At 38.3% G+C, this 26,461-nt stretch overlaps 11 protein-coding genes across 11 annotated transcripts; 6 read left to right on the top strand and 5 right to left on the bottom strand.

Annotated features, from left to right (window-relative positions):
* Positions 1 to 2,020: 2,020 nt before the first annotated feature.
* Positions 2,021 to 4,093, top strand: RHIMIDRAFT_207995 (DAO-domain-containing protein; the record flags this gene model as incomplete). The annotated part of the gene is made up of 5 exons (XM_023607024.1): positions 2,021 to 2,327; positions 2,380 to 2,560; positions 2,638 to 2,801; positions 2,860 to 3,339; positions 3,396 to 4,093. 5 exons carry the CDS (start codon positions 2,021 to 2,023, stop codon positions 4,091 to 4,093), a joined length of 1,830 nt encoding a protein of 609 aa, XP_023462074.1.
* A 266-nt stretch (positions 4,094 to 4,359) lies between these two features.
* On the bottom strand, positions 4,360 to 4,820 carry RHIMIDRAFT_269154 (uncharacterized protein). Its single transcript, XM_023612110.1, has one exon. It carries the CDS (start codon positions 4,633 to 4,635, stop codon positions 4,420 to 4,422), a length of 216 nt encoding a protein of 71 aa, XP_023462073.1. The 5' UTR covers positions 4,636 to 4,820; the 3' UTR covers positions 4,360 to 4,419.
* A 2,188-nt stretch (positions 4,821 to 7,008) lies between these two features.
* RHIMIDRAFT_241637 (glycoside hydrolase/deacetylase) lies at positions 7,009 to 8,477 on the top strand (the record flags this gene model as incomplete). The annotated part of the gene is made up of 3 exons (XM_023609627.1): positions 7,009 to 7,728; positions 7,781 to 7,886; positions 7,939 to 8,477. 3 exons carry the CDS (start codon positions 7,009 to 7,011, stop codon positions 8,475 to 8,477), a joined length of 1,365 nt encoding a protein of 454 aa, XP_023462072.1.
* Positions 8,478 to 8,721: 244 nt separating this feature from the next.
* On the top strand, positions 8,722 to 10,404 carry RHIMIDRAFT_207992 (WD40 repeat-like protein; the record flags this gene model as incomplete). Its single annotated transcript, XM_023607023.1, has 3 exons — positions 8,722 to 9,504; positions 9,556 to 10,030; positions 10,082 to 10,404. Coding segments are annotated over 3 exons (1,581 nt in total), but the record flags the coding sequence as incomplete, so codon positions are not given.
* A 13-nt stretch (positions 10,405 to 10,417) lies between these two features.
* RHIMIDRAFT_241635 (uncharacterized protein) lies at positions 10,418 to 12,101 on the bottom strand (the record flags this gene model as incomplete). Its single annotated transcript, XM_023609626.1, has 2 exons — positions 10,418 to 11,964; positions 12,014 to 12,101. 2 exons carry the CDS (start codon positions 12,099 to 12,101, stop codon positions 10,418 to 10,420), a joined length of 1,635 nt encoding a protein of 544 aa, XP_023462070.1.
* Positions 12,102 to 13,657: 1,556 nt separating this feature from the next.
* RHIMIDRAFT_241634 (uncharacterized protein) lies at positions 13,658 to 14,218 on the top strand (the record flags this gene model as incomplete). The annotated part of the gene is made up of 1 exon (XM_023609625.1): positions 13,658 to 14,218. One exon carries the CDS (start codon positions 13,658 to 13,660, stop codon positions 14,216 to 14,218), a length of 561 nt encoding a protein of 186 aa, XP_023462069.1.
* A 157-nt stretch (positions 14,219 to 14,375) lies between these two features.
* RHIMIDRAFT_75185 (uncharacterized protein) lies at positions 14,376 to 16,946 on the bottom strand. The gene has a single exon (XM_023615643.1). It carries the CDS (start codon positions 16,922 to 16,924, stop codon positions 14,405 to 14,407), a length of 2,520 nt encoding a protein of 839 aa, XP_023462068.1. The 5' UTR covers positions 16,925 to 16,946; the 3' UTR covers positions 14,376 to 14,404.
* Positions 16,947 to 16,992: 46 nt separating this feature from the next.
* Positions 16,993 to 20,494, top strand: RHIMIDRAFT_241632 (WD40 repeat-like protein; the record flags this gene model as incomplete). Its single annotated transcript, XM_023609624.1, has 13 exons — positions 16,993 to 17,091; positions 17,164 to 17,226; positions 17,274 to 17,658; positions 17,716 to 17,755; positions 17,807 to 18,553; positions 18,601 to 18,727; positions 18,777 to 19,144; positions 19,204 to 19,307; positions 19,355 to 19,587; positions 19,645 to 19,853; positions 19,903 to 20,140; positions 20,186 to 20,303; positions 20,355 to 20,494. The coding sequence occupies 13 exons, from the start codon at positions 16,993 to 16,995 to the stop codon at positions 20,492 to 20,494; spliced, it is 2,871 nt and encodes a 956-aa protein (XP_023462067.1).
* A 770-nt stretch (positions 20,495 to 21,264) lies between these two features.
* Positions 21,265 to 22,000, top strand: RHIMIDRAFT_269090 (uncharacterized protein). Its single transcript, XM_023612109.1, has one exon. It carries the CDS (start codon positions 21,400 to 21,402, stop codon positions 21,826 to 21,828), a length of 429 nt encoding a protein of 142 aa, XP_023462066.1. The 5' UTR covers positions 21,265 to 21,399; the 3' UTR covers positions 21,829 to 22,000.
* A 19-nt stretch (positions 22,001 to 22,019) lies between these two features.
* On the bottom strand, positions 22,020 to 24,044 carry RHIMIDRAFT_295148 (acyl-CoA dehydrogenase NM domain-like protein). Its single transcript, XM_023614154.1, has 4 exons — positions 23,589 to 24,044; positions 22,825 to 23,512; positions 22,628 to 22,768; positions 22,020 to 22,562 (listed from the first exon to the last, which is right to left on the bottom strand). The coding sequence occupies exons 1-4, from the start codon at positions 23,996 to 23,998 to the stop codon at positions 22,155 to 22,157; spliced, it is 1,647 nt and encodes a 548-aa protein (XP_023462065.1). The 5' UTR covers positions 23,999 to 24,044; the 3' UTR covers positions 22,020 to 22,154.
* Positions 24,045 to 24,631: 587 nt separating this feature from the next.
* On the bottom strand, positions 24,632 to 25,394 carry RHIMIDRAFT_316101 (uncharacterized protein; the record flags this gene model as incomplete). Its single annotated transcript, XM_023615041.1, has 4 exons — positions 24,632 to 24,902; positions 24,958 to 25,133; positions 25,197 to 25,324; positions 25,364 to 25,394. 4 exons carry the CDS (start codon positions 25,392 to 25,394, stop codon positions 24,785 to 24,787), a joined length of 453 nt encoding a protein of 150 aa, XP_023462064.1. The 3' UTR covers positions 24,632 to 24,784.
* Positions 25,395 to 26,461: the final 1,067 nt, after the last annotated feature.

The following is a 26,461-nucleotide window of genomic DNA, read 5'->3' as shown; positions in this document are numbered from 1 at the left end:
ATAGGAGTATAGACATGAAAAGATGAGTCGTCATAGCAATAGATGAACTATGGGCTTGGGTTTTTCCTTTATATTAAATGTCACAAGATAAACTCTTTTTTTTTTTTTTTTGTTTTTTTTTTTTTCCATCAAAGGACAAGTCTACCCCCTTTTTACAACAATTTCGATTTCCCCTGGTTTCAAGCGTGTGTGCTATGCGCTTGATAAATAAGCTAAATATGCATTTTGTCCCTCATTTGTTATACGAATTGAAAAGAATGAGTTACCAATAAGCAAGAGGTGTCTTCTTTTGACTTTAGACTATCTATATTGACCACATCATTCCCAAACTATTTATCGAGATCAAATCTACGTTTCATTCTTTCTATTTTTTGAATTCTATTTCCAACTTGTATTACATTTTAATAGATCGCTCACTACCCATTTTTAGTCAGGTTAAGACTTGTCTTGATAACACTTTAACAATCACTTTTGAGAGTATTGAACCCAGTCCTTTCATTTGTTACACGTGATTATTCAAGAGTTGAGATTAAAGTTTACAGAATTACAAAAGAGTTTATGTGATACAGGCATGCATCTTACATTGATTGCTGCAAATCAAATTCTAGATTTTTTTTTAGCAAAATACGGGGATTTAATGAATTTGCATGTGCCATCTGTTACACTATGTATTCAACACAGAGTTGCCATGGAACAAGTTTGAATGATAATACGTTCGCTACATTCATTATAAAATAGAGACCAAACATGATACTTTATATAACAGTTGAGTGTTATCATTGAACACACGTCATGAATATATATTTGCATGATAAAGCGTGATTACAAAGCACATCCACTTTCAGTTAAAGAACTCGTTGAGCTATTTCGATCTTTAACAAATGAGGAGAGCTTGTTTGAGGGTATCATCATAGGAGTCTATTAACCTCGTGTTTGTTTAAGTATTTTGAGAACCTTCATTCTGACAAGTACTTCCTGGACATAATGGTCAATTAGATTTTGTGGGCTGAGAATGCCACGCGGGACTGAATGGTACCCCAGAATATGTGAAAATGGTTGAGGTAGTACGTGGCCATATAGTTGATGTTCCAATGGCTGAAAAGAGGGTCGTCTAGTGTGACAAGCTTGAATGGGTTTTGCCTGAAGTCTATATATATATATGCTTTGTAATAAAGACTACGTCATTTGTGTATAAGGGAAAGTCTATCTGTGCTGCAGGGTCGATTGGATGCATTTCTCTCTTTCTCTTTCTTTTTAGTGGAAAAACAAGCTTACGTGACTCATACATTCAAGGCACATCTCGTGAAACACGGAGAATAAAGAAAGAAAAATAACCCTGTACTTTATCAATATGCCGGTCATATTGATCCAGAATTTTTATCTCTCTTTTACACGATCAGGTTAATAGTGAGCTGGACAAGCAAAAATATCTTAATAATAAGCCTATTCATCATAACCAATCAGAAGAATCAACATGTTGGATACTGTGAATAGTTTGACAGTAATCTAGTGTTTACTAAAAAAAAAAAAGATCCCAGTTCCCAGTTATTCCTGCTTTTGCGTCCCGTCATACACACAAGACTCAATGGACTATTACTGATCGCGTGTTGTTGTCCATTTCCTATTTCTATCACGCTTAGTTATGGCACTAATTATGATACTATCAAAACGATAAGAAAGAAAATGAATTGAATAAAGTATAGGCCATTTTTTAAATAGAATGCAATGAGGTCAATGGTCAAAACAAAGCAGTGGAGGGTGTACTCAGTACAATTGTAAGTGACAACGGTCCAGCCCGGGGAATAAAATGATAATCAAGCGAAAAAAAAGAGAGGGGGGACAAGTTCCGACATATGATTACAATTATCTATTTTATTTTTAGGTCTTTTTTAATCTCTCTTTTTTTTTCTTTCTTTTTTCTTTTTATAAAAAATAATACATGTTTAAACAATTTACCAAGACACAAAAAGCGCTTTCAGTAGCCACGGCTACTGTAGCTGCTACTAGTTTCGCATATTACATGAATGAAAAGCAGTATAGAAAGAATATCTATCATTCTACTATCCAATTACAAGAAGCAAAGGCTTCTAGTCTACCCAGTTTACTCGTTAGAAACAAAGCATTTGCTGAAGCACTCGATCAAAAACAAGGTGGTCATGACTTTTGGCACTCTCCTTCTCGTGAAGAGATGATCAAACGATTAAAACAAAAAGAGGAATATGATCTACTTGTTGTGGGTGGCGGCGCTACGGGTGCTGGTGTTGCTGTTGATGCTGCTACACGTGGATTAAAAGTCGCCTTGGTAGAGCGTGATGATTTTGCTTCAGGTAACATCATTTTGTCATCCTTTTGTGCTTATCTCCAACTGTTTATCGGTAGGTACTTCTTCAAGATCAACAAAACTTGTTCATGGTGGTGTTCGTTATCTTCAAAAGGCTATCATGGAATTAGATTATGAACAATACAAGTTGGTCTGTGAAGCACTTCACGAACGAAAAATCTTTTTGGATATCGCACCTCATCTCTCGGATCAATTACCTATTATGCTTCCCGTTTATAAGTAAGTTTTTAGCGCCTTGCTAATTTTTTTTTGGTCTTCGGGAAATACGAGTTGTGCTGACATAATTATTATTCCAGGTGGTGGCAGATACCTTATTATTGGGTGGGATGTAAACTGTATGACGCATTTGCTGGACGTGAAGCACTAGAAAGTAGCTACTTCTTGACACGCTCAAAGGCCCTGGAAGCTTTTCCTATGCTTAGAAAGGATGAACTTGTAGGCGCTCTTGTTTATTATGATGGTAAATACATTACATCTATATACGTCAAGTGTAGCGGAGATTTAAATTTAGTACTTAGGTCAACACAATGATGCAAGAATGAACGTTGCATTGGCCATGACAGCTGCTTGCTATGGTGCCACAGTCGCCAATCACTGTGAAGTTGTCAACTTGACAAAGGACGAAAGCGGTTTCGTCAATGGTGCCATTTTAAGAGATAACTTGAATGGTGACGAGTGGACAGTAAAGGCAAAGGGCGTCATCAACGCAACAGGCCCATTTTCTGATAATATTCGAAAGATGGACAATCCTCAAGACATGGACATTGTCGCTCCTTCAGCTGGCGTACACATTATTCTTCCCAACTACTATAGTCCAAGAAACATGGGCTTGTTAGATCCTGCTACAAGTGATGGTCGTGTCATCTTCTTCTTACCCTGGCAAGGCAACACTATTGCCGGTACAACAGATTCCCCTACTGAAGTAACTCAAAACCCTATGCCTAAGGAAGATGAAATTAATTGGATTTTGGATGAAGTCTCTCATTACTTGAGTGCAGGTACGTGTGTAGTTGAGAAAGAGAAAGAACAAGATTCTTAATGCAATGATGTACAGATGTCAAGGTGCGTCGTAGCGATGTCCTTGCTGCCTGGTCAGGTATTCGTCCTCTGGTCCGTGATCCAGGAGCCAAAAACACTGAATCTCTTGTCCGTAACCATATGATTAATGTTAGCGAAAACAAATTACTCACTATCGCCGGTGGTAAGTGGACAACCTATCGTGCAATGGCTGAGGAAACCGTCGATCGTGCGATCCAAGTTTATGGCTTGAAGCCCAAAAAGACATGTCAGACTGAAGAAACCATGTTAATCGGTGCTGAAGGATACACCAACATCATGTTTATCCGCCTCGTTCAAGAATTTGGTATGGATACCGAAGTTGCTCAGCACTTGGCTCGTAGCTACGGTAACAGATCTTTCAAGGTTGCCGAGATTGATGATCCTACCAACGCCATGTGGCCCAAATACGGTAAGCGTATTTCACCCAACTATCCTTACATCGAAGCAGAAGTTCGCTACACCGTTCGTCAAGAACAAGCCTGTACAGCTGTTGACGTCTTGGCACGTCGTACCCGTCTTGCCTTCTTAAACGCTGAAGCTGCCTTACAAGCTCTTCCCCGTGTTGTTGACATTATGGCAGAGGAGTTAAAGTGGGACGATAAGCGCAAGAAGGAGGAAATCACAAAGGCTACCATTTTCCTTCATACCATGGGTCTCGCCAATGATAAAGTGGATCAACCTTCAGGAAACTAAAATATAAATGTACGTGTGTGTGTGTTTGTGTGTATAAAGACGATAATGTTTAGATGCCGTTTTCTCTTTCTTTTTGCAATAAATCTTGTAATATTTTTTTCCATCCAAGGCCAACCTTCACATTGGTACACTAAAAAGAAGGGATTAAAAGGGTGCGTGACCTATAAACCAGTGTAACATTGTTAATCTAATCTAATATTAGAATCACTAGGTGACATATTCTGACAAGGAGGCACACATGTCTAACAAATATCTAATGACACCAAGTACGACATTTCCACAAAAAAAAAAGAGCCCACTTTTATGTAAATTGTAATACAAGTTTATTACTTTTCAAGTTTTTGCACAGCAACACGACAAGAATAGTCACATAACTTTATATCGTCTTTTAAGCACTGCTCAAGCTCTTTTAAGTATTGAGTACATTCCTCTGCTGCCTCAAGTCCCATGATTAATTTGACTACGGGTAGAATACTCCTACTAGGCTCAAAATAATCATACTTGATCTTTTCAGCTGTGCTTCGGCTGACATGGTCTGTCATTCGATTAGAAATTATTCAATGATGCTTTTAGTGTACAAACTTCCGCTAAAGCTTCTGGTAACTACTCCAAGCACTTCAGCATTGTCATTCTCCAAAAACAGATCCTTTAATTTTAAAGCTATCTCTGGATCTTGGTCTCTTGCTTGACTGGCTGTATGAACTGTTGTAAGCGCTACTTTAAATACTTGTTTTCTAGTATTACAAGTTTGAGCACTTACTTGCAGCAACAAGTTTATAAAAAGGTACCAGGCCCTTTTCTGGTAGCTAAGAGAAAGAGAGAGATGTCAGCATATTTTTGTGCGTTTTATCAATCATTTTAACTTACTTCCAAGTTGGGTTCTTGCAATGCACCACGCTACTTGATTTTGTAACACGGAGTATTTCCTTAATGACAATCGGCCATTCTTCTTTAGTTAATGCAGCGATCAATGCTTCCATATAAACAAAGCCAAACGTATTATCTTCATATGACAGTCCTTTAACAACGGTGCCACGCTTGAAAATAAGTTGATCTTTCTTTGGATTTTGATCAATGGTATATGTGATGTTACACCCATGATATGTGCAGTTGGGGTGGTCAGCCACCATGTCCTATTGGCTGTTGTTAATCGAGATGTCGCTATTAAAGCTATTTTTTTTTTTACTAGTATCCAAATACCAGGGCCGCAGCCTATGTCGAAGATAGTAACTCCTTTTTCAAAGTCGAGGATTTCTATTATACTAGAGTCAATGTTTCTGAAACAAAAGTATATCAGTTTAGGTTAACTTGCCATTGCAAGCGAGTATAGTTACCCATTAAAAAGGTCTCTTTGCCCATAATGTTGCTGGCTCAAAAAAGTAAATAGGATTGCATGATATTATGTACTCCTTACCACGACCAACCTCTTTTATTCATCATTGTCTATTGGTAACCAATAGCTTGCAGCCTTTTCATCATGAAATAGTTTCTCTGCGGCTATATCGTCATAGGTGATGATATTTGCTGATACAATTGTCAAATCAGCCTCTATGTTCTTTATTACTGTCCCAGGTGCTTTATATTTTCTAAAGGCAGCCACAGCAAAAGAAAAAAGAAGAGAATGAGTAAACCTTTTAAGTATGCATTTTATATGACAGCAATTACTGCTGTCACGCTTAATAGTCTCGTAGACACCTGTATTTGTCACTTCAAAGGATTGTTGAAGTTTTCGCAGAAGAGAAGACGTTATTTTTATTACTAAATTTCTGTGAAGTTACTTACTTGCTCCTTTAGTAGCAAGTAAAATACGCTGCTATATCACTGGCTCATTTCTCGATTTTATGAACAAGAAAAGTATTGCCTATAGGACAAAACCAACCCTCTTTGCTAAATGATTGCTTTCAGATCGGTCGTCTTTTGATGCTCTTCAGCATCCGCTTAATATGAGCAATGGTAATGACCTGATGTGCCTTTCTATTTTGCTGTAAAATAAAGACTCCACTTTCCATGCAATTCATGGTTCGTACAAGCCATTAAGAGCGGATAATAGATAAGAATTTCGTAGCATGCTGTTTCCCTGGTAGATAGAGTCGCGATGGAATTTAGATTAAAAACTAGCAGCAAGATTAAAGATGGTAAGATGATAAAATAGAAGCGCCATTTTCTGAAACAGATACAGGTATTGTATGATTATAAGACTTAACTTGACAGTAGGCTTGCATAATAGAAACCTTCCAAGCGAATGTACGGTCTGATATACAAAATAAGGGTTATTACGTTTTCTTGAATACCATATATGGAATATACGATCATCTTACAAGGAGAAGCTTCCAGTTTCAAGATAGTACAGGCTAAACTATATCTTTTGATTGAGAAGTATGGCAAATTAAGCTTTCAATCTAATTCCTATACATCTTTAGATATCAGTTGTGGCTCTTTTTTAGATAAAGGCGAAAATATTTCCTGAGTGATCAGATAAAGGATATCCTGCATTACTAACCAAAGATTAAAGTTATCAATATATAAAGTAATATCAGAGACACATATTCCCAGAATTGCGGTTGGAAATGAAAATGAATATAAGGAGGAGTCAAACATAAGGAGGGGCAAAGGGAAAATGTAGAAATAGACAGAGAGAGGGAAAGTGAGGGTATGAGACAATGATTGGGGTCTTTAATAAAAGATAACGTGCTGCTTATATAGGTAGCAGCTTCTAGACTCATGGTACAAAAAGAGAAAGATGATATTGATTTATATAAGCAAGATCAAGGAACAGAGATGGAGGTAAAGAAAAAGGGAGCAAGTAAATCTCAGGGAGACTTGAAACATTACATTTTTATATAAAATGATACCAAGTGAACATGCTATTTCCTTCTTTCTTTCAAGAAACTCATTTGTATTTTTACTTTAGACTTATGGTGCAGATTGACTATTTAAAAAGCTGTGTTGTTACCATTATCTTGTTATTTATTGTATCAAATGCTTTGCCGGTAAACGACGGCCCAGAGTATTCGCTCAAGAAAGGTAAATCGCCTCAACACAGGCATAGAAAGGCGACCACTACGACAACAACAACAAGAAAAAGCACGGCAACCACAGGATTGACGTCTAGTACTACAACGGAAACAAGCGTTAAAGTGACAACAACAACATCGACATCAACGATTACTACAGAATCGAAAACTTCTGCCAGAGCTTTGACAAGTACTGCCATTACTACTACTACTACTACTACTACTACCTCTACAGCAAAAACAACACCTCCGTCAAAGACATGGACCGGTATCTTTCCTACTTCATCTCCAACCTACTATCCCGATTTCCCATTTGGTGGTGTTGCAGAGCAGGTTCCTGTACCTACAGGCCCTCTTGTTAGAGCAGCTTTAAACATAAAGCCATACCCAAAACTGTACACGACAGCTGATACCACACATCCAGAGGTAAAAGCAGTTATTGACTCAATTGATTGGAATTATGTGCCCAATATCCCCGTTCGGTCTCCCGAAGGCAGTGATAACTACGACTACAACAAAGACCCAGATTGCTGGTGGTCACAAACAGAGTGTACAACGCCCAAAGTATCTTATCTTCCAAAGGATGTTTCTTACTGCACGAATCCAGGTGATTTTGGCTTGGTATGTTCAAAAAGAATGACTCTTCACTGGTTGATTAACGCTCACTAAATAGACATACGACGATGGTCCATTGAACCCAACAGTTGAAGATGACCCTTGGGCAGAACCGCGTCTTTATGACTTCCTTGCACAGCAAGACCAGAAGGCCACTTTATTTTGTATGTATACGAATTTCATGAAATATAAATAGTTCTAATTTGTATGTGACAGTTGTCGGATCCAATGTTGTTGCTTTTCCTCAAGCAGCCAAGCGCGCGCTTCAAGCTGGCCATACAATCTGTGCTCATACATGGTCTCATCCTCAGATGACAGCCGTCTCAAATGAAGTAGTCGTTGCTGAGCTTTATTGGAATATACGAGCCATCAAGGAAGCAACTGGTGTGACAACCCGTTGTTGGAGACCTCCATTCGGCGATGTGGATGACCGCGTACGTGCTATTGCTCATCAGATGGGCCTATCAACCATTATATGGGACAGCGACTCGTTTGATTGGAAGTTACCTTCATCAGCTAATGGTTATGCTGGTACCTATAATGACAGCACCGTAGACGGTTTCTTTCAAGGTTGGATAGATAAGCGAAAGAATGGTCAAGATACTAAAAGGGGCCATATCGTACTGGAGCATGAAACGAGCGATATGACCATTAAGGTGACTGAGCGTTGGTTACCTCAACTAAAGCAAGTCTTTGACGTCAAGAGAGTACATGACTGTGCTCCACAGCTCCCTAGTCCTTATTGGGAATCATAACCATTTTGAATAAACTTGAAATTCCGCTCTATTTGACTTCACGTCAATTTTTTTATTTTATTTTTTTCTTGCAAGCATAAAGATGGATTTAGTCAATAATTATGGATCTAGCGATGAAGAAGATACTATAAAGGATAAGCCTACTAGTTCATCACTAACTGTTAATGCAGCGCCAGAAACAGGATTTGACGTAATACTACTCCTTCTTTTTATATTATTTCTAACATCATTTTAGGATTATACAACAGGCTCATTATACACTGCACCCACTGCAACTGAACTCACAGTCAATGTGACATATGATGATCTCAATCGACCTATTTTGGGTCCTCAAAATCCTTTTAGAGAACAACAATTGGCTATACAAAATATACCTAATGGCCATGTGGAGGAACAAGCAATATCTGAAATGGACTTTAGAACACAGTTTCGTACTTTTGAGACCTATGGTTACGCTCGTGATCCATCTCTTCTTTCTGGTACAGTAGAAACAGGATATGTCGGCAACTTGAATCAAGCATCTAAGCTAGGAGGAGCCAGCATTCACGATCGAGTCAATAAACAATTGCGAAATAATAAAGATGCTAGAAAGAAACGTGAAAGCAAGGGAAAATTGGAAGAAGTAGAGGGACCTGATGCTTATAAGGGACCATGGGCTGGATACGAAGATGATTATGTGGGTGTTCCAGGTGGAGGCGATTACGAAGAAAGCGAAGAACAACAGACACAGGAGCAAGATCAACAGCAACAAAAGAATATCACTGTCAGAAATATTGCTCAACAGTCAGAGACAGAGTCAACCATCTTTCATGGAGCATCAGAACATGATTATTTGGGACGAACCTATATGGCAGTGCCTCAAGATGTGGATGTCAATTTGAATGGAGAACCAGGCACTCAAGAATGCTTTATTCCAAAAAAGTTGATTCACACCTGGGAAGGACACGAAAAGGGCGTATCAAGCATCAAGTTTTTCCCCAAGTCTGCTCATCTCTTGTTAAGTGCGGGTATGGATAATCAAATCAAGGTAAAGTTTTGTCTAAAATTCAAAGAGAGGTTTGACTGATAGATGTTCTAGATTTGGGATGTGTACCATGACAGAAGTTTATTACGTTCATATCACGGACACACCAAGGCAGTTCGGGATATTACTTTCAATAATGACGGTACAAAATTTCTGAGTGCAAGTTATGACCGTAACATCAAGTTATGGGATACAGAAACTGGTAAATGTATCCGTACCTTCTCTACTGGCAGGATACCTTACTGTGTTGCATTTAATCCTGATTTCAACAAGCAGCATATATTCTTGGGTGGATTTTCGGATAAGAAAGTGGTTCAATTTGATACCAGAACTGGTGAGATCACTCAAGAATATGATCAGCATCTGGGTGCAATCAATACAATCACATTTGTGGATGATAATCGTCGATTCATTACGACTTCAGATGATAAAACAATGCGTGCATGGGAATTTGATATTCCTGTTGTTATCAAGTACATTGCTGAACCAGACATGTATGCTATTCCATCAGTCACTGTGTCTCCCAACAGTAAGTAGTTCATAATAACTTGAAAAAAAGATCTAATCATGGGCAATATAGAAAAATGGCTCGCCTGTCAGTCCTTGGATAATCAAATTCTAATTTATGGAGCGCGAGACAGATTTAGGATTAATAGAAGAAAGCGATTTGCTGGACACTTAATTGCAGGATATGCATGTAAACCAGGATTTTCACCTGATGGCAGATTCATTAGCAGTGGTGACTCAAATGGTAATGTTTGGTTCTGGGACTGGAAGACATGCAAGATTTTGAAAAAGATGAAGGCTCATGATAGAGTTGTGATGTGTACCGAATGGCACCCACACGAGACCTCCAAAGTGGCTACGTGTAGTTGGGATGGTTTAATTAAATATTGGGATTAAATATGCTTTATTATCATGAATCCGTTTGCACTTGTATTGAGTGTGATACCTTATTCGACTGTTTGTTTTGCTCAGCTTGTAACTGTTCCAGCTGCATCTTTATCTTTAATTTCTCTTGTACTTCTCTATGCATACGTTGTTCATGAGTTAATTTTATGTCGGACATAAGCATTCTAAACTCTTTCCGTAGTTGAGTTGTATTGCCAGCTGCACCGTGTCCAACCTTTTTCATTCTTTCTTCAATCAACTGCGACTCAAGCTGGTGAATGCTTGTCCTTAGTTGATCAACTGTCCTTTCATACTTCATTCTGTTTGAATCAAATTCCATGGCAGTTATTGTAAGTTCATCGTAATTGTTTAGTAGGGTATCAAAATTTCTTTCTGTCGTCGCCTTCTGTGCCCTCCACATCATTTCTCGTTTATCCAACATAGCTTGTACATTCTGTGCCGCATCATTTGGCGACTTGAGTTCTTCTTTTAGTCGTGTAATCTTCCAGTCTCGTTGATCGATCATCCGTGTCTTTTCAACAATAAGATGATCCAATTGCTTTACCTTCTCTTCAAGTTGCTTGCATTCTTGAGCAATCTGCTTATATTTTTCTGTGTTTTGCTCTACCAGTCGTCTTTGTTGATCTATATTAGATTCAAATCGTTTGGCTAATTCCATCAGTTGTTGTTTATATGGATTGTCTGATGAAGATGATGATGTAGATGCTGCTTGTGTTTTATGTTTCTCTTGTTTCCATTTTGTTAGCTGTGCAAGTTCGCTTTGGTATTGTCTTAGCTCAGACATGTAAGCGTTCTTCTTTTGGGTATAAAACGAAGCGTGCATCCATAATGCACTTAGCATCGTATCCATGTTTGTCAGTTTAGTTAGTAATAAATTCTTTAGCCGTTTTACATGATCAAGCTCGAGTGGTGTCAAATTAGGATCTTTGTTTAGCGATGACAAGCTTTGATCAGCAATCCGTAGTAAAGTAAGAGGGTCTTTATTTTGGGTAGAGCAGTGGCAATATCTTGATACAATCTCATGTAGTTTACTCAATATCTCCTGTTTTTCTATTTCGCCATCCCCTTCGTCTTCTCCTCCTTTTGTAGCTGTCTGCATGCCCTTGTTTAAAACACCTGCTGTGTGCTTTAGTAGGCTCTCCTTGATGTCAAACGCCTTTGCGGAAAGATATTCGTACTTTTGGATCAATTCGTTTAATCTTAGTTCGTTCGTCTGTGTTTGTCGTTGCAGATACAGCATGGAATCTCTACTGTTGTTCATGTTGCCTAGTGATCTGGATATATTTTTTATTCGTGTTTCAAGTTGAATGTTTCTGGATATCGTTGATATGTGGTCGCAGAGGTCCTGATATTCTTTTTTGAGTAGTTCAACTTGTTCAAAAGAGAGAACTTCAAAGTCATTTGAATCTAATGTAGCTTGAGATATTAACAACTGGGTAAACATGTCATTCTGCACAAGCGTTGTAGGTGGAGGTAATTCTTCAATAGGCTTCATGTGCCACATGTCGTCAAGCTCTAAAGCTAGGCTCCACCTCTGATCATCAGTTACAACTATTTAATAAGTTACTATTTTATATATGCAACATTTCGTTGTTCTTACTGTTTATCGGACGATGTTGAGCTTTACTGAGTTGAGAGTCTCTTATACGAAGTGGTGATCGAGAGGGTAAGAGTGGAGAGGTGGGCATATTTTATTCGATGAAAAGAAAAAGCAGTAAATTAAGGTGTGTGACCAAAAAGAAATATTATACCACGTTTTTCTCTTCTTTAACAATATACACACACATACACACACTAAATATATTGTGTGTATGTGATCTATCAACATAGACAGTTAGACAGCCAAAAGGTGACCAGGCTTACAAAAGGAGGGGATCTTTTTTTTTCACCTTGCTTCTAATTAATGTAACATTAATTTAACAAGGGGTAATTCTTTATTTTTCTATTCGTCTTTTCTAGTTAATTATATTCAATATCTAATTCTGTTTTATCATTTTACACAATTGGATCATTTTGAGATCAACCTTAAGAATAAGCACTGATGTATTCTTCATAAACCAATTATATCAAAGAACTATTTTAATAGCTACTGCCACACAGTTAAACCTAATTTAACAGTTGACACATTTAATAAAGAGGTATACTCATCTACAAGCCCCGTCATGAAAAAATCAGATATGGTGCAATAATTCGTACAACATCAAGCATTGTCTTTCATATTGTACAATGCTATGAATAAAATATTTTACTGCTCCATACGTAAAAGGAGTAAAAGAGAGAAAGAGGGCATTGTGATCTTGTTAGTCAAATGATGACTTTCATTATTAATTACAATAGATACTATACAACCCTAGTGTAACTCCATTCCATCAGATCTTTCCCTTCCCTATCTCTGAACAATGAGTGAGTTTGAAAGGGTGGGTATCCCAGGGTTCACAGCTAGGCTTAAAAAAAGGTAATGTTCAAGCCTCCCAGTTTTGGATGCTTTGTCTTAATATGGGTTAATGAAAGCAATAACTGGGTCAGCCACATGGCTTCCCCACCAATGATTATATATTTAAGCGTAACACTTGCTTTGTAAAACTGATGAACCTTAATCGGCTTAGACCGCCAGCCTCTTTCTCTCTCTATCTTTCTTTCGGTCTTGTAGCAATTATAATGTTTGAGAATCATCAGATAGAATAAATTTGGTACTAGTTATGTTTTTGAGGGGAAATGCGGCTCTAATCGCGTGCTTTTGGTTATCAGTGTAAGGTTTGGATATCTCCAGATTTCCGCGACACCGGCCAGGAAGGCTCTCCCTAAATGACGGTTTGTGTGACTCAAGATCTGCAAGTTTATACATAAAAGGAGAATGCTCCATGGTAACCAGACATCATATGAGCTGATAGAAAGAATCAAAAAGTAAAGTTACGTAAGCCTAAGCGAATGAAAAGCCTTAGAGTTGAGTTATAGTTACACGCATATAGAAATTATTTTTAGAATTAGAGAATCAAGCTCGAATATAAAAATAGAAACAAACCATCATCATGCTTGAAAGAAAGACTTTACATTGTCGAGTACAAAATCAAAGCCTCCCCTGAATGTTCGACTTCTTAGATAATTAATTGCATCGCATTATTAATTATCGCGCGGTTGTATAAATATCGCCTCTTCTTTTTTCTTTTCCTTGTTTATTTTTCCTATAATGTCGTTTTATGATTCATATTTCTATTACTTGCCTCAAGATCAATTTATAATATCAATGAATCAAGATTTCTATTGTCAACAACATAATAACCAATCACAACAACAACCACAGCAACCACAATTGCAACCACAATTGCAACAACCACAACCACAACCACAATTGCAACAACAGCAATCATTGCAACCTGTTTTGCCTCCGTATGATATCAATGCATTGTTAATGGATGATCCATTTTCTACTGATTTGATATCCACTCCTCAATTGTATTATTCCCCTTCTCTTCATGAAGAGTCAACTTATGTGCCACAACATCAAGATCAGCACCAACAGCAACAACAATGGCTTAATAATTCACCAATGTCACACCAGTGGTTTGATCCGCCTGTCGGCAACATATTAGAAGAGCAAGAACAAAGAAAAGAAACACCGCTCAATGAAAAAAAATACGTCTGTCCGATATGTCATCATAGATCAAAACGAAGACACAACATGGTTGAACATATGCAGACACATGATCCAAACAGGCCCAAGTTATTCTCTTGTGGTATCTGCCAACGTCCCTTTGCTAGAAAATATGATATGAAGCGTCATGAAAAGATTCACCTTAAGAAATAATAATGAAATTATGCTGTAGATGGATTGTATGTATTTGTGATTATATGAATTGTTATTATATGCGTGTGTATATATGCTCCCTTCTTTTTTTTTAACTATTGTATTCCCTTAAGTTGTGTATATTATTTATTATGTTTCTTTTTCTGTATGAATGTAGCTTTTATGTATCCTATACTATTGTTTATTTTATTTTTCGTCTTTAAATAAATCTTCATCGTCCCATCCTTCTTTATCTGATAATGTTAAATCAATATCTTCTTCTTCTATTGGTTTACTTTTTTCCTTTTTCTCATCCGTCTTTTTCTCAAGGTTCTCATCTATGTCTGGTATGTCAAGCTCATCATCATCATCCCAGCCCTCTTTATCATTGTCCACTTCAGGTATTTCTATATCATCGTCATCATCCCACCCTGTTGTTACCTCTTCTTCATCATCAGGGCTATATGCCAATTTGTTCATCAGGGTCTGCACCGGGGCCTGGGCTATTATTGTTGATACAGCCGCGGATGATGTCGTTGTTGGAATTGGTGCCTTTGTTGGTTCAGCGTGCATAATGGTTTCAATTCCAGACAAATTCACAGGTGGTTGTCCAGATTTTATCTCCTCTATATTGGTTCTCCTTAATTCTGTATCAGCAAACAAGGCGCATAACAAGTGTTCAAGCTCTGATTTGGCAAACATATGTAATTGTCCGCGTCGGAAGGCATCCATAATCTCTCGCATACTCATTTCCAAGATATCCTTCAACAACCAAAACTTTTGCCAGTTAGGTACCAGCTGACTTACATAAGAATCTGTAGCCTCCCCATGCTTCGGGTGGTCAAATACACCAACCAATTGGGCAACACTATTTAATGTACGTGCTATAACGTGTGATTCTTCTGCTCCTATATCCGTCAAGTCTTCAATGTCTCCTATCAGTCGATTCAACAGACTGTCGATGACGCGACCAAGAATGTCTGTAAAAACGCGTATGTCGACTACAGGTCGAATGGTGGCTGCAAATGAGTGAGCAAGTTGAATGACCTCTGACATCGTCTGATCCCACGCTTGCTGCACTTTTGTATCCTCCGCGCCCCCCACAAATCCATCAAAACGGTCAAGACATCGCTGAATTTTGTCCATACATTGCATCATACAAAGTTCATGCCAGGCTTTGCCTAGTTCTTCTAATCGCTTCAACGCTTCATGTAGGGTATTCTTGATAGCTGGGTATCGTCGAGCTGTCCATTTGAGTTGATTAGCTAACCAGAAGCAGTCGTTTCGAAATACAAGTGCACTGGCTGGGTTAGACAGGAACTGGGGTCGATGATAGCTAGGCATAATCGCACGGTATAGATCAAGCAGATCCTGTACTCCTTCAGTAAGTTGTGTTGCTGAAACAGGATGCTGCTGCTCAAGTTCAAGTGTTTCCGCTAGAGTGTCTGAAATTAAGACAGATAATAATTGCGGAGACTGTGTGATCTGAAATTCCTGTACCTGCCCATCTTCTAACTCAATCTGGGTTGGTTCTGCATCATATAGCTTTCGAAGTATGACTTTCCTTCCTTCCTTTAGTATGATCTCTCTTCGCTTTTTGGCATAGTGTCTATCAATATTTTCAGCAAATGTTCTCAGTGGGTTCTCCAAAAGATCAAATCCACACTGCTGACATGTTTGCTCAAACGAAATAATGGATTCCATGACATGATCAAAGCTTGAAAGTTGATGTCGAGAAGATGGCACGGCAGGTACAACACTTTTTGATAGCATAAGGTTCATAAGATCCGGTAGAAACAGGCACCCAAAGAGTCGGGTCATTTCGTTCTTTTTGTGATTGAATAGATGCTCAAAGAAAAATAACAGCATGTTGTTGATACGATCAATCATGGTCACTGGATCAATTCTATAGCTGGCACCTTCTTCTTCCTCGTAAAGCAGTTTTTCGATTGTCAGAATAGCTTCCTCATCAGTATGTTTGCTCTCCACTGTACACCGGCATCCACATTCAAAATAAGGGTCGATAATGTGCTTGAATACAATTCGTTTTATGCTCATAAGCTCCTCAGTCAATCGTCCTAATTTGTTGAAACTGGTAAATACACACTCTAGATCCCCTTTTGTAACCTTGACTGTTCTTTCTTCAAAATGAACAATGGAATGTAGGGCTTCCTGTAGTTGATTGACAATATGGTTGTTCGCTTGATTTACTTTGTGTTTGATGAGATCGGCGGTACTAGTGGGTAAGTTTGTAGGCATCTTTACGGTCTGTAGCTGATCCACTGCCTTCATAAACTGAGATTGTCGTGTATTCTCTTGCACGGACTCTAATGTTTCCAAAATCTGAATAATATCCTCCAAGATGTTGACCTTGCTTTTGCCAAGTTGAGCATTGTAAAGAGCTTGACTGTATTCATCATGTGTCGACTCCACTTGTGAGTGTGTTTGAGATATACTATCATATCTTTGCTCTACAGAAGCACAAAGCTCACGACTTTTAGCTGTAATATCTTGTACGGTTTGGTAGGAAGTCGAAAACGGGTCAAGATGCTGTTGAACGTACTGATAAAGCTCGCTTTGAAGTGAAGTATATTTTGCATCCAAGTGAGAAAGAACTTGAGTCAGTGTGGTCTTATCAACAGACGTGTCAAGTGTGTTGTCTATTGGTTGTTCGTTGTAAAGAAGTTGTGATAAAAATGCCTCATGCAGCTGTTGAATGGGTGGCATAATTTAGAAAAAGGGAAGAGAGAGGGCAGTTGCTGTAATTCAATTTTTTTTTCTTTCTCTATTTAATCATGGTCATTGCTTCAAGATCACTCATTTGGTCACCGCATGGACAAAATCAGTTTCTATGTGGAGGAACAGAGCTCAAACTTTATGAATGGATACCCGAAGTAAAGCATTTAAAAGAAAATATTTATATTTTGCATAATTCACAAACTGAAAAAGAAGAGAAACCATTATAGACATATGAATCACAAGGAAGAGTTCGTTATATTTCAACCATACCAGAAATCACACTCATGATGGTATTTAGACACCAAACCATTAAAGTCAATACTAAATTTTACTCTAGTGTGCTGACTGGTCTCCTGATCCCAACTGCCCAGACCTTGTCGCTGTAGGCCTAACCACGGGTCGAACCCTCCTTGTACGTATGCAAGAACATGCTCTGACGGAGTATCCTAGCTCGGAAAGTGTGATCAATCAACGTATACTTCCTAGCAAATATCCTTCCTTAGGTGTCAAGATGTCAAGAACCAGTAACGTTGTTTCTTTTTCAAAGACACATCCACATCTGTTAGCTGTGGGTCTTGATAAGGTCAGAAATGAACCATGTCTATTTGTCTGGGACATATCTCGATCCATGGAGAGTTATACACCAACAGGATCTCAGACACCGATAATAACAACATTCAGAGATGCTCCAAGATCGACGCGATCTATAGATATTCATGAAGGTATTTAGACATTTGTTTTACTGCTGACAAAAAAAGGCTGATGTATTATTACCATAGATAGGTCAAGATATAACGACTTGTCAGTCAGTGGACCTACGTAATATGACAATAATGGGCAGCGTTGATCATTATTTAACAATTTGTATAGGTCTAGGGAAGCAGGACCTATTCGACAATATGGTTCATCTGAAGTGATTTCTTCATGCGCTTGGTCTGAACATGCTAGTGCTCCTATCTTGATCGCTGGTATGGCTAATAAATATCTTCGTGTGTACGATATTCGATCAGACACCAATTCTCTCCAGTTCTCAACAAAGGCTGTCTACGGAACGACCATTGATCCTTTCAACCCTTATCGTATCGCTTCTTATACAGAAGAAGGTGTCATCAAGATTTGGGATACACGTAAGCATACTGATGCCGTATTGACACTCAATCCAGAAACGAAGAACAACATATCCAAGATTGTCTTTTCACCTGCTCAACGAGGCCTTTTAGCGTCCTTGAGCAAAGATGCACAACAGATGCATCTCTGGGATATTCAGGAAACGTGTTCATTGCAGTCTGCTGTAAATAACACGTCTGTCAAACAAAAGCGAGGTGATGAAGATTTGGGAATACCTGTCCTTTGGAAGAGTAGGAAGACGAGGTCCAGTACAAGGCCATTTGCATCGTTCACATTCATTCCCAAGATGGGTAAAGGAACACCTCCGCAGTTACTCGGCGTTCATACAGATGGTAATTTTGAGGCTGTGAAGGTAGAAGAAACCAGTCAGATGGCTTGGCAACCGACAGGTGGTGTTATAGTAGCAGGAAGAAAGGGATTGCTAGCCTGTCAGCCTACATCTACCTTGGATGAAAAAATGACTCAGCTTAGTTTAGACAAGGAGGACAGGTAAGGAGCTTACTCTTGTTTTGTTCTTTTTATTAAACCTTGTCTAGAACGCATCAACCCATCGACATGAGTCAATCAATTCAACAAAGTACAAATTATCTATTGGCAGAAGAGCTGGAAAGAGACATATCTGTCATTATGAGAAAGCGGCTACTGGAGGGATATTCCATGGATGTAAGCTATATTTTACCTTAAAAAAAAAAAAAATACTAAATGACCATAGTGTGAAAAAAATCTAAAAATTATAAAGCATGATCGGTCGTTACGAGAACTTTGGACGTGGATGAAGATTGCAGATCAAATTGCCCCAAAGCTATCAAAAGTTGGTAATATTGACTATAGCTTTCATGGTGTTTATGGTATCTGGATGGGATCTCACAGCCGTCAAAAGTCATCATCACCTGCCGCCACTCCTCGTCTGTCATCTCCCAGATTATCCAGAGAGCCTTCTACGCAAAGTGTCAAGGATTTGTTTGGTAGTGGTGGCGATATGCCAATGGTAGAGACAGCCAGGGTTTTACAACGAAATATTGCACTTATTGCTTGTGGATTAGCACTTAATAATGATGAATTTGAGGTTGAGCTGAGATCGTAAGTGTATTGGACATGTGTTGTAGAAAGAAAGAGATCTAATATAAAATATAATCCAGTCTTGAACTAAAGGGAGAGTATGACAAGGCTGCTGCATTGGCACTGTTTCATGATAAATTGGATAGGGCTATCGAAGCATTAAATAGTTCAAGAGGCAAAGAGGGTAAAAGCGACACACTTTTATTGCACATGATATTAAACAACATATAGATCAGCAACGAAAATTGATGTCTGCTATTCTGGCTAGTTATCAATCAGGAACTACAACAGACACCTGGAAGAGTATATGTGAATCTCTTTGTGTTGATATGGTCGATCGTCCCTATTTAAAAGCTATCTTTGCTTATATCGCCTCTGATGACTGGTTTCGAGTATTGGATGAGCCTGGACTGCCTTTAAGAGAAAGAATGGCTATTGCGTTGAGGATATTGGACGATGATCAGGTTTGTTATAAGAGCAAAAAGACGCTGTGAATAATAACATGTGTTTGTTTTATACAGATGACGGATTATTTGAATAGAACCGTAGATAAAGCTATTGAGAATGGAGACGTAGAAGGAATTGTTGTTACTGGACTGACATTGAAAGGAATTGATATATTAGAGAAAGCACTTGATAAATATGGTGATGTTCAAACAGCTAGTCTTGTCATGAGTTTTATTGTACCCAAACGGTTCAAAGACCATAGAGTAGAAGACTGGGTAGAAAAGTAAGGGAAAAAATATTTCGTTTTGATGTTGATGACTCATATCCTTTAGTTACCGTTCTCTCATGGATCGATGGCAATTATGGCATGAAAGAGCAAAATTTGATATACAAAGAGGAAAGCGCATGAATTCAAGTGAAATTGCACCACCTCAAGTTTATGTTCGCTGTAATCACTGTGCACAATCTTTGGGGCACAGTCTCGTGATACAAAACGCAAGAAATAGAGAAGGAAAGAGAATGAATGTGCAAACAAGTAATCCTGGCGGAAGAGCCAGTAGTAAGCAAAAGGTAATGCATATACCTAGATGACATTCACTCTAACCGATACATTAGAGTACGGTATGTCCAAGCTGTAGGAAACCATTGCCTCGATGTGCTCTTTGTCTTTTACATATGGGTACGCCTGTGGACCAGCTAAGACAAACTATTATGACCAATGATACACATAACAGTAAGATACTATATACAAAATGATACCTATTTTACTTAATAATTTATATAGTTGACCCTGCAGGATTCGATCTCTGGTTTACTTGGTGTCAAACATGTAGACATGGTGGACATGCTATTCACATGTTTGAGTGGTTCCAAAAGCATTCGACTTGTCCTGTAAGCAATTGCTCATGTCAGTGCCAAGTATAGATTGCCTTTTTTAGAATAAAAAAGAACAGCTAAAACCTTTTATTTTTTATCTTTTTTTTTCTTTACTTTTTTATTTATGACTATTTTACCAAAAACTCCAACAGATATTGATATCTCTCAACTGACATTGATCCATGAAATGGATGATATATCTCTGTCAACACTCTATGACGGGGACTTGGGTCAAGGCACATTGCAGATAATGATACACTCTTTACAAAAGCTGCTCGTGCTTTTATTCAATAACAAACACAAGATTATATTGGCATCCAATTCGAAAGCATGGTTGAATGAGGATGAGATTATGGTACCCTTAGTCGAAGGAGGCCTGTGGAAAATAAAGTGCTGGTAAATAAGATGATTATAAGCTGCATAAGACTCAAAAAAAAAATGGATAGCAACTCAGATCAATTAGATGAATTACAAGATATCTTGACCTTTTTTATAAAGTACGAAAACAGACATAGTATCAAAAATACGTTGGCATTAGTGGATCCTGTATCTTGTAAAGTGACTAAAGTCGTGACGAATAATGTGACAATTGACTTGGAACAAGAAGATTTCATTGAATCAAAAGAGAAGGTACCTGTTTATGTAGATTCACAGGTATAAAGTCATATAGGGAATGAGCAAACCACAGTGTCTTATTGAGACTGCTAGGAAAAAGTCAAGTTTTTGTATCAATCAGGAGATGCGATCATGACTGGATCTGATTGGATTGCCAATGCTTTATTATTTACAGGCCAAACACTGGCAAAGAGTATCTCCAGGTAATCCTTATGTTTAGTCATAAAAACACATCGTATAAATAATGATTGAATAGTGGAAGCCGTTTTCTCGAAGAAAAAATCGAGCCTAATACAACTTGCTTTAAACTTTCTGAACAAGATAAAGACATTGTCGACATGGTCTACAACGCAACACATACAGTCACAAGTATAGCCTCTGACGTGATGAACAAAGCACTCGATGTGGCAGCGTCCAGTCTACGCACAATCGAGCCCAAAACAGCTCATGCTCACTTTGGTTGGTCAGCCTTAAAGGCCACTGCTACTCTTATAAGTGGTGTCACTGCTGCTGCCTCCGTCGTCTTGGACTCTTCTCGTGAGGGCATCGTTCAGATCGTTCGTAAAAAATACGGTGACGATGCGGGATATGTTGCCGAGAAAACAGTAGGCACTGTATCTCATGTGGCAGACTTGTTGGTCTATTTTGATGCAAAAGGTATTTCTCGAAGAGTAGTCCTCGGAGGACTGGCCGGGCTTAATCAAACACGACAGGAAGAACGAGAGGTTGTTTTTGATCACAGTGAAGAAGCTGTGGTAAAACACTAGATCTATGCCAAAGGCATAGGCTTTGCCTTGACAGTAATAATAAAATTTTTGTGTGTTGTACAATATGATGTTGTGATGACTATGTAAAAGGCTAGGTAATTTCCATAACTTTCACGTAAAAGACTATGCACTGTCTTAAACAACCTACAGAACATGTTCAAGTATTTTCAGTGAAAAAGAACACACAAATACAGATCAATAATCATTGTGGGTACAAGAAAAGATAGAATAATTTATTCGTCTATGATTTGCTTCATAAGAGACTTCTTTGTGCTTTATAAATAAATGTAATAAGTTAAGCGTATATATGTCTTTATTACATAGGATTATAACTTGGGCTTTGAAGCAGCTATGGCCTTGCTTAAGGCCTGTCTAACGCCTAAATCTAACATGATCTCTTCGGAACCACCAGGAATAGCATACGCACGCACTTCACGGTACAATCTTTCAATCTTTTCACCTTGACCTCCTCGAGTATATGCCAAACCACCAAAGATCTGAGAAGCTTCACGGGCACAGAATTCAAAGGTTTGTGTACTCTGAGCCTTAAGTAAAGCGATAGGGCCTGCCAAAAGATTGGGGGTAACATTTTCAGGCAAGGTCTGGACTTGGTAAAGAACGCTTTCTAACCAAGCGTGTGTTGCTTCACATTGACGAATCATGTGGCCAAGCTTATTACGGATAACGGCATGTTCGATTAAGCGTTGACCGAATGTTTTACGTTTTAAGGAGTACTAAAATTCATTTAGTTTTAGTCAAATTGAAAATTACTCCTAGAAAAAGTCTAATATATATATACCTTGAGTGCTTCTTCAATACAGACACGAGCAAGACGGTTGGCTTGCATGACAATGCCCAAACGTTCATGATTAAAGTTGTGCATGATATATCTGAATCCATGGTTCACCTTGCCGATAATATGACTCTTGGGAACTTTAACCTATGAATAACGGTTATTAGATGCTGCTTAGCCTCTATTGCAAACATTTTACGTACATCTTCAAAGGTAATATAGGATGTGCCTGATCCCCACATGCCTTGACAGTCCATGAATCTAGCATTAACACCAGGCATTGTTCGTTCGACCAAGAGGAGCGAGACACCACCCATGCCAGGACCACCAGTACGGCAAGCAACAGTATAATAATCAGCATATCCACCTTGTGTGATCCATTTCTTTTCACCATTCAAGAGGTAGTAATCACCCATATCTTTAGCTGTTGTCTTGAGGTTGGCAACATCAGATCCAGCTGAAGGCTCAGTCACGGCCAAAGCAATAAACTTTTCACCAGAAAGACATCCAGGGACTACCTTTGCCTTTAATTCTTCAGAGCCAAAGTTGAGAACTGGAGGCAAGCCAATGCCCAAACCACCCATAAGAGCCCAAATGAAGCCGCCTGAACCGCAACGAGCAATTTCGTCAATGCATACAAATTCATGAAAGATGTCGAATTCTTCAACTGTGAGGCCGGCAGGAAGAGGGTATTTCATGTACTTTGCGTTTCCAGGCTTCTTGGAAGCACCCGATGCAATATTCAAGATACCAAGTTCGGCAGCACGTTTCACAACTGCATGGGGAACTGCTTTGGCCTCACTCCATTCGTGACAATAAGGCATGACTTCTTTGTCAACAAAAGCACGGATTTCCTTTCGAAGCTTGATATGAGAATCCTTATAGTATGGGCTAAAGAGAAAAAAAAAAAAAAAGGAAAAGAGGAAGCTGAGTATTTTTAAGAGTTGCATAAATAGAAATGTTTTACCTATTCCAATCTTGGTACCAGGTTGGGTCACCATAAGGGATGCCTTCACCAAATCGGGCTTGATCATTACTGACAAGTTGACGGATGTCTGTTGTCTTGGTGACATTTGTTGTGACAGGGGCAGGTTGAGGTTCCACAGCAGAAGGAGCGGTTGCTTCAGGTTTAGCTGTTTCTGCAGTGCCAATGACTCCTATTTGCATTGGAAGACCAAGACGTTGCATGATAGCTTCGTTATGAAATGTCTTGAATTCCTTTGACGCATCTTTGCCTGCTTTCTTCAGCAACACCTTCTTTCCGCCAGGATGATCATTGATAAACTTTGTCAAATCAAACACTTTTCCATCAATAATGATCCAAATGTCATCAGCCTTGTTATGTTTAGCGACTTCTTCTACTGTGAATGTTTTCATTTCTTCTTGTTTATGAGAATGAACGGAAAGAAAGATAAAAAAGGTGTCAATGAGCTGTACTTTTTTATTATAAAAATTTGCACATGAATTTTATATTATGAAATCAACAAAGCTCTTATTGGTCAATCAAGAATCTATATTAGTAAGTTGTGTCTTGAGCTGTCATGATAATACCCTTTCTTCGGTCAATCGCGGTCAAGGTTAGACAAGCAGGATGATGTCTTGCATAAAGTGCCTACAGCCATAAGATGATTCAAAATGTACCTTCCTTAAGCACCTACATGAATAAAGCTTATTAATGGTATTACAACAGAAAAGGTGTGTAAATAGATGCTATAATCCATTGCCATTTTTGGGTTGATACACACGCAGGCTTTATTAAATGGGAATACCCCACAAACAGAATCGTTGTAGTAAGGCAGATGAGCTGTCTTTATCAGATAAAGACAATGCCGACTATTCAAGCTTATTTTATTTTTTGGTTATATTTTGAATATGATTCATGGTGTCATACAAAACTTAGATCTACTGCGTCATATGACACATTTAATGAAGACACGACCCATGATAATAAAAGTAACACAAACGTATACCTGGCAATGAAGCCTGATAATGCTATCTTTCTCTGTAGTAGTTTATGGTTTGTGGATATGGCAAGATCATCCGTTAAAAATAAAACAATAGATTCACTGGTTTATAAGAGTTAAATGTATAATGCATAACATACAGATCACGCGTGTGTTTAGAGTAATTATGTACAAAGAAAAAAAAAAGGGGGGGGGAAGTTTATTCATATATATCAGGCCCAGTTGGTGCTTGATAACCGGATGTTTCATTTAATTCTGGCATTTCATCCATAGACAAGTGAATGATAATGACTGGTATTTTCTTTTTTACTTGAATACTAAAATATATAGTGAGTGAATGTGAAGCACACGCGCTTGATTCTATTTAATTACCTGTCAAGTTCTTTGTCTTCTTTAGAATCCCATTGTTCTGTAACAGATACACTACCTAATTGTGTATACTGATGTAGTGTTCCTTGCATCTTTCTTTTGATCATTTCAACAACAGTTACTGTCTTGTTCACGTGTTGTCCTTTGCCCACTAAAATAATATGCTTCTTTTGTTCTTCCTATTACTTTGGTTTGTTATACAATAAACATTGACACATCTTTTTCTTTTCTTCTTTTCGTACCTGAAACTTTTTTAAGCCAATGTCAACATAGACAGATATTTTATTATGACTGATCCTTATTTCATTTTCTGCTGGTGGCTTTTGAGGCTCTTCTTCTATTGATTTTGACGTCCTTTGATAGTTCTCCACTAATTGAACAAGTTAGAATTGATTCAAAATCAAATGACTTATGCTGCTATCCCATATCGCTTCAGTCATTGTCAATTTGGTCACATTGGTTTACTCTTTCTTCGGTTTTACATTCTTCTTCTCTTTTGGCCAAAAGGGTTGTTGTATCCCTTATATTCAGCTAAATCACACATCTATCCTGTGACTTCGCATAGTCAAAAAGGGATATGGCTTTACTCTATCTTTATTTTATCCATCCAAATAGCAAAGATCTACTGCTAATATTCAGATTCAGGTATAAAGACGTGTTTAACTTTGTTCGGCCATCCTTTACCACCAGTAGGCATTACTCTGAACATAGGTGGTCTAACAATGACCATGAAAATATGTAGGATATTTCCATTTTGTTTAATGTATGTTCGGCCTTACGTTCTACGCATTCGTATACTCTAGAATGTAAAACAAGATTACGAACAGTGACCATTGAAGAAGAATATAAAACTCGAAAGAAGCAGTTGAGCAAAACTCGAACCTTTTACTACGTCATCATAAGAGGATAGCAGCAGCAAGCCCCTGTGATTAACAGTTAGATGCTTACTTGTTATTTAAACTTCTTTAAAAAAAAAAAAAGAAAAAAGCTGCAGTTGGGTAAAATAACCCAGCCTCCAAAAACCAAATGACCGTCACCTACTTGTCGACTGTATCCCAAGTGCCGCGTTTGGAATCTAGCAGTGAAATACCCAAGTAGTCAAACTGGATGTTCACCTTTAGAGAAAATGTTTCATGTCTGTTCTCATATTGCTTGACAAGATAAAAGGCTTCCTGTATCAAGAAAAATTATGTATTGAAAGCCACGCACAAGCACTGGTGTGTTTAAACCATATATTCGTTTTAAAGTCATTCCAATGCAGTCTACCCATACTGGATACCTTTACCGAAAGCATGCTCGATAAAATTCATCAGCTCATGGTTCATCTTGAATTTGTTCAGTAATCTTCAGGACATAATTTAAGGAGTGGGTATCAAATATAAAAAGAGAAGATCGAGACGATTCATTTGATATAAAAAAAGCCAAAAAAAGTGAATTTCAGTTAACAAACAAACTTTGCCAGCGAGTGTGTCCTCCTTTGGCCTTTATTACTGCCATTATGCGGTTC

This window comes from Rhizopus microsporus (genome assembly GCF_002708625.1).
Source record: "Rhizopus microsporus ATCC 52813 unplaced genomic scaffold scaffold_24, whole genome shotgun sequence".
Lineage (NCBI taxonomy): Eukaryota > Fungi > Mucoromycota > Mucoromycetes > Mucorales > Rhizopodaceae > Rhizopus > Rhizopus microsporus.
This window is presented reverse-complemented; position numbering and strand designations above follow the sequence as displayed.

What these genes read in the sequence shown, in the direction of transcription:
- RHIMIDRAFT_269090 (XM_023612109.1), top strand. Translation starts at nt 21,400, where the DNA reads ATGGTCTACAACGCAACACATACAGTCACAAGTATAGCCTCTGACGTG.
- RHIMIDRAFT_295148 (XM_023614154.1), bottom strand. Translation starts at nt 23,998, where the DNA reads ATGAAAACATTCACAGTAGAAGAAGTCGCTAAACATAACAAGGCTGAT. An exon ending in TGGTACCAAGATTGGAATAG is followed by an intron (nt 23,513 to 23,588) that starts GTAAAACATTTC and finishes TTTTCTCTTTAG; the next exon opens with CCCATACTATAAGGATTCTC. An exon ending in CCTATATTACCTTTGAAGAT is followed by an intron (nt 22,769 to 22,824) that starts GTACGTAAAATG and finishes CGTTATTCATAG; the next exon opens with GTTAAAGTTCCCAAGAGTCA.
- RHIMIDRAFT_75185 (XM_023615643.1), bottom strand. Translation starts at nt 16,924, where the DNA reads ATGCCACCCATTCAACAGCTGCATGAGGCATTTTTATCACAACTTCTT.
- RHIMIDRAFT_269154 (XM_023612110.1), bottom strand. Translation starts at nt 4,635, where the DNA reads ATGACAGACCATGTCAGCCGAAGCACAGCTGAAAAGATCAAGTATGAT.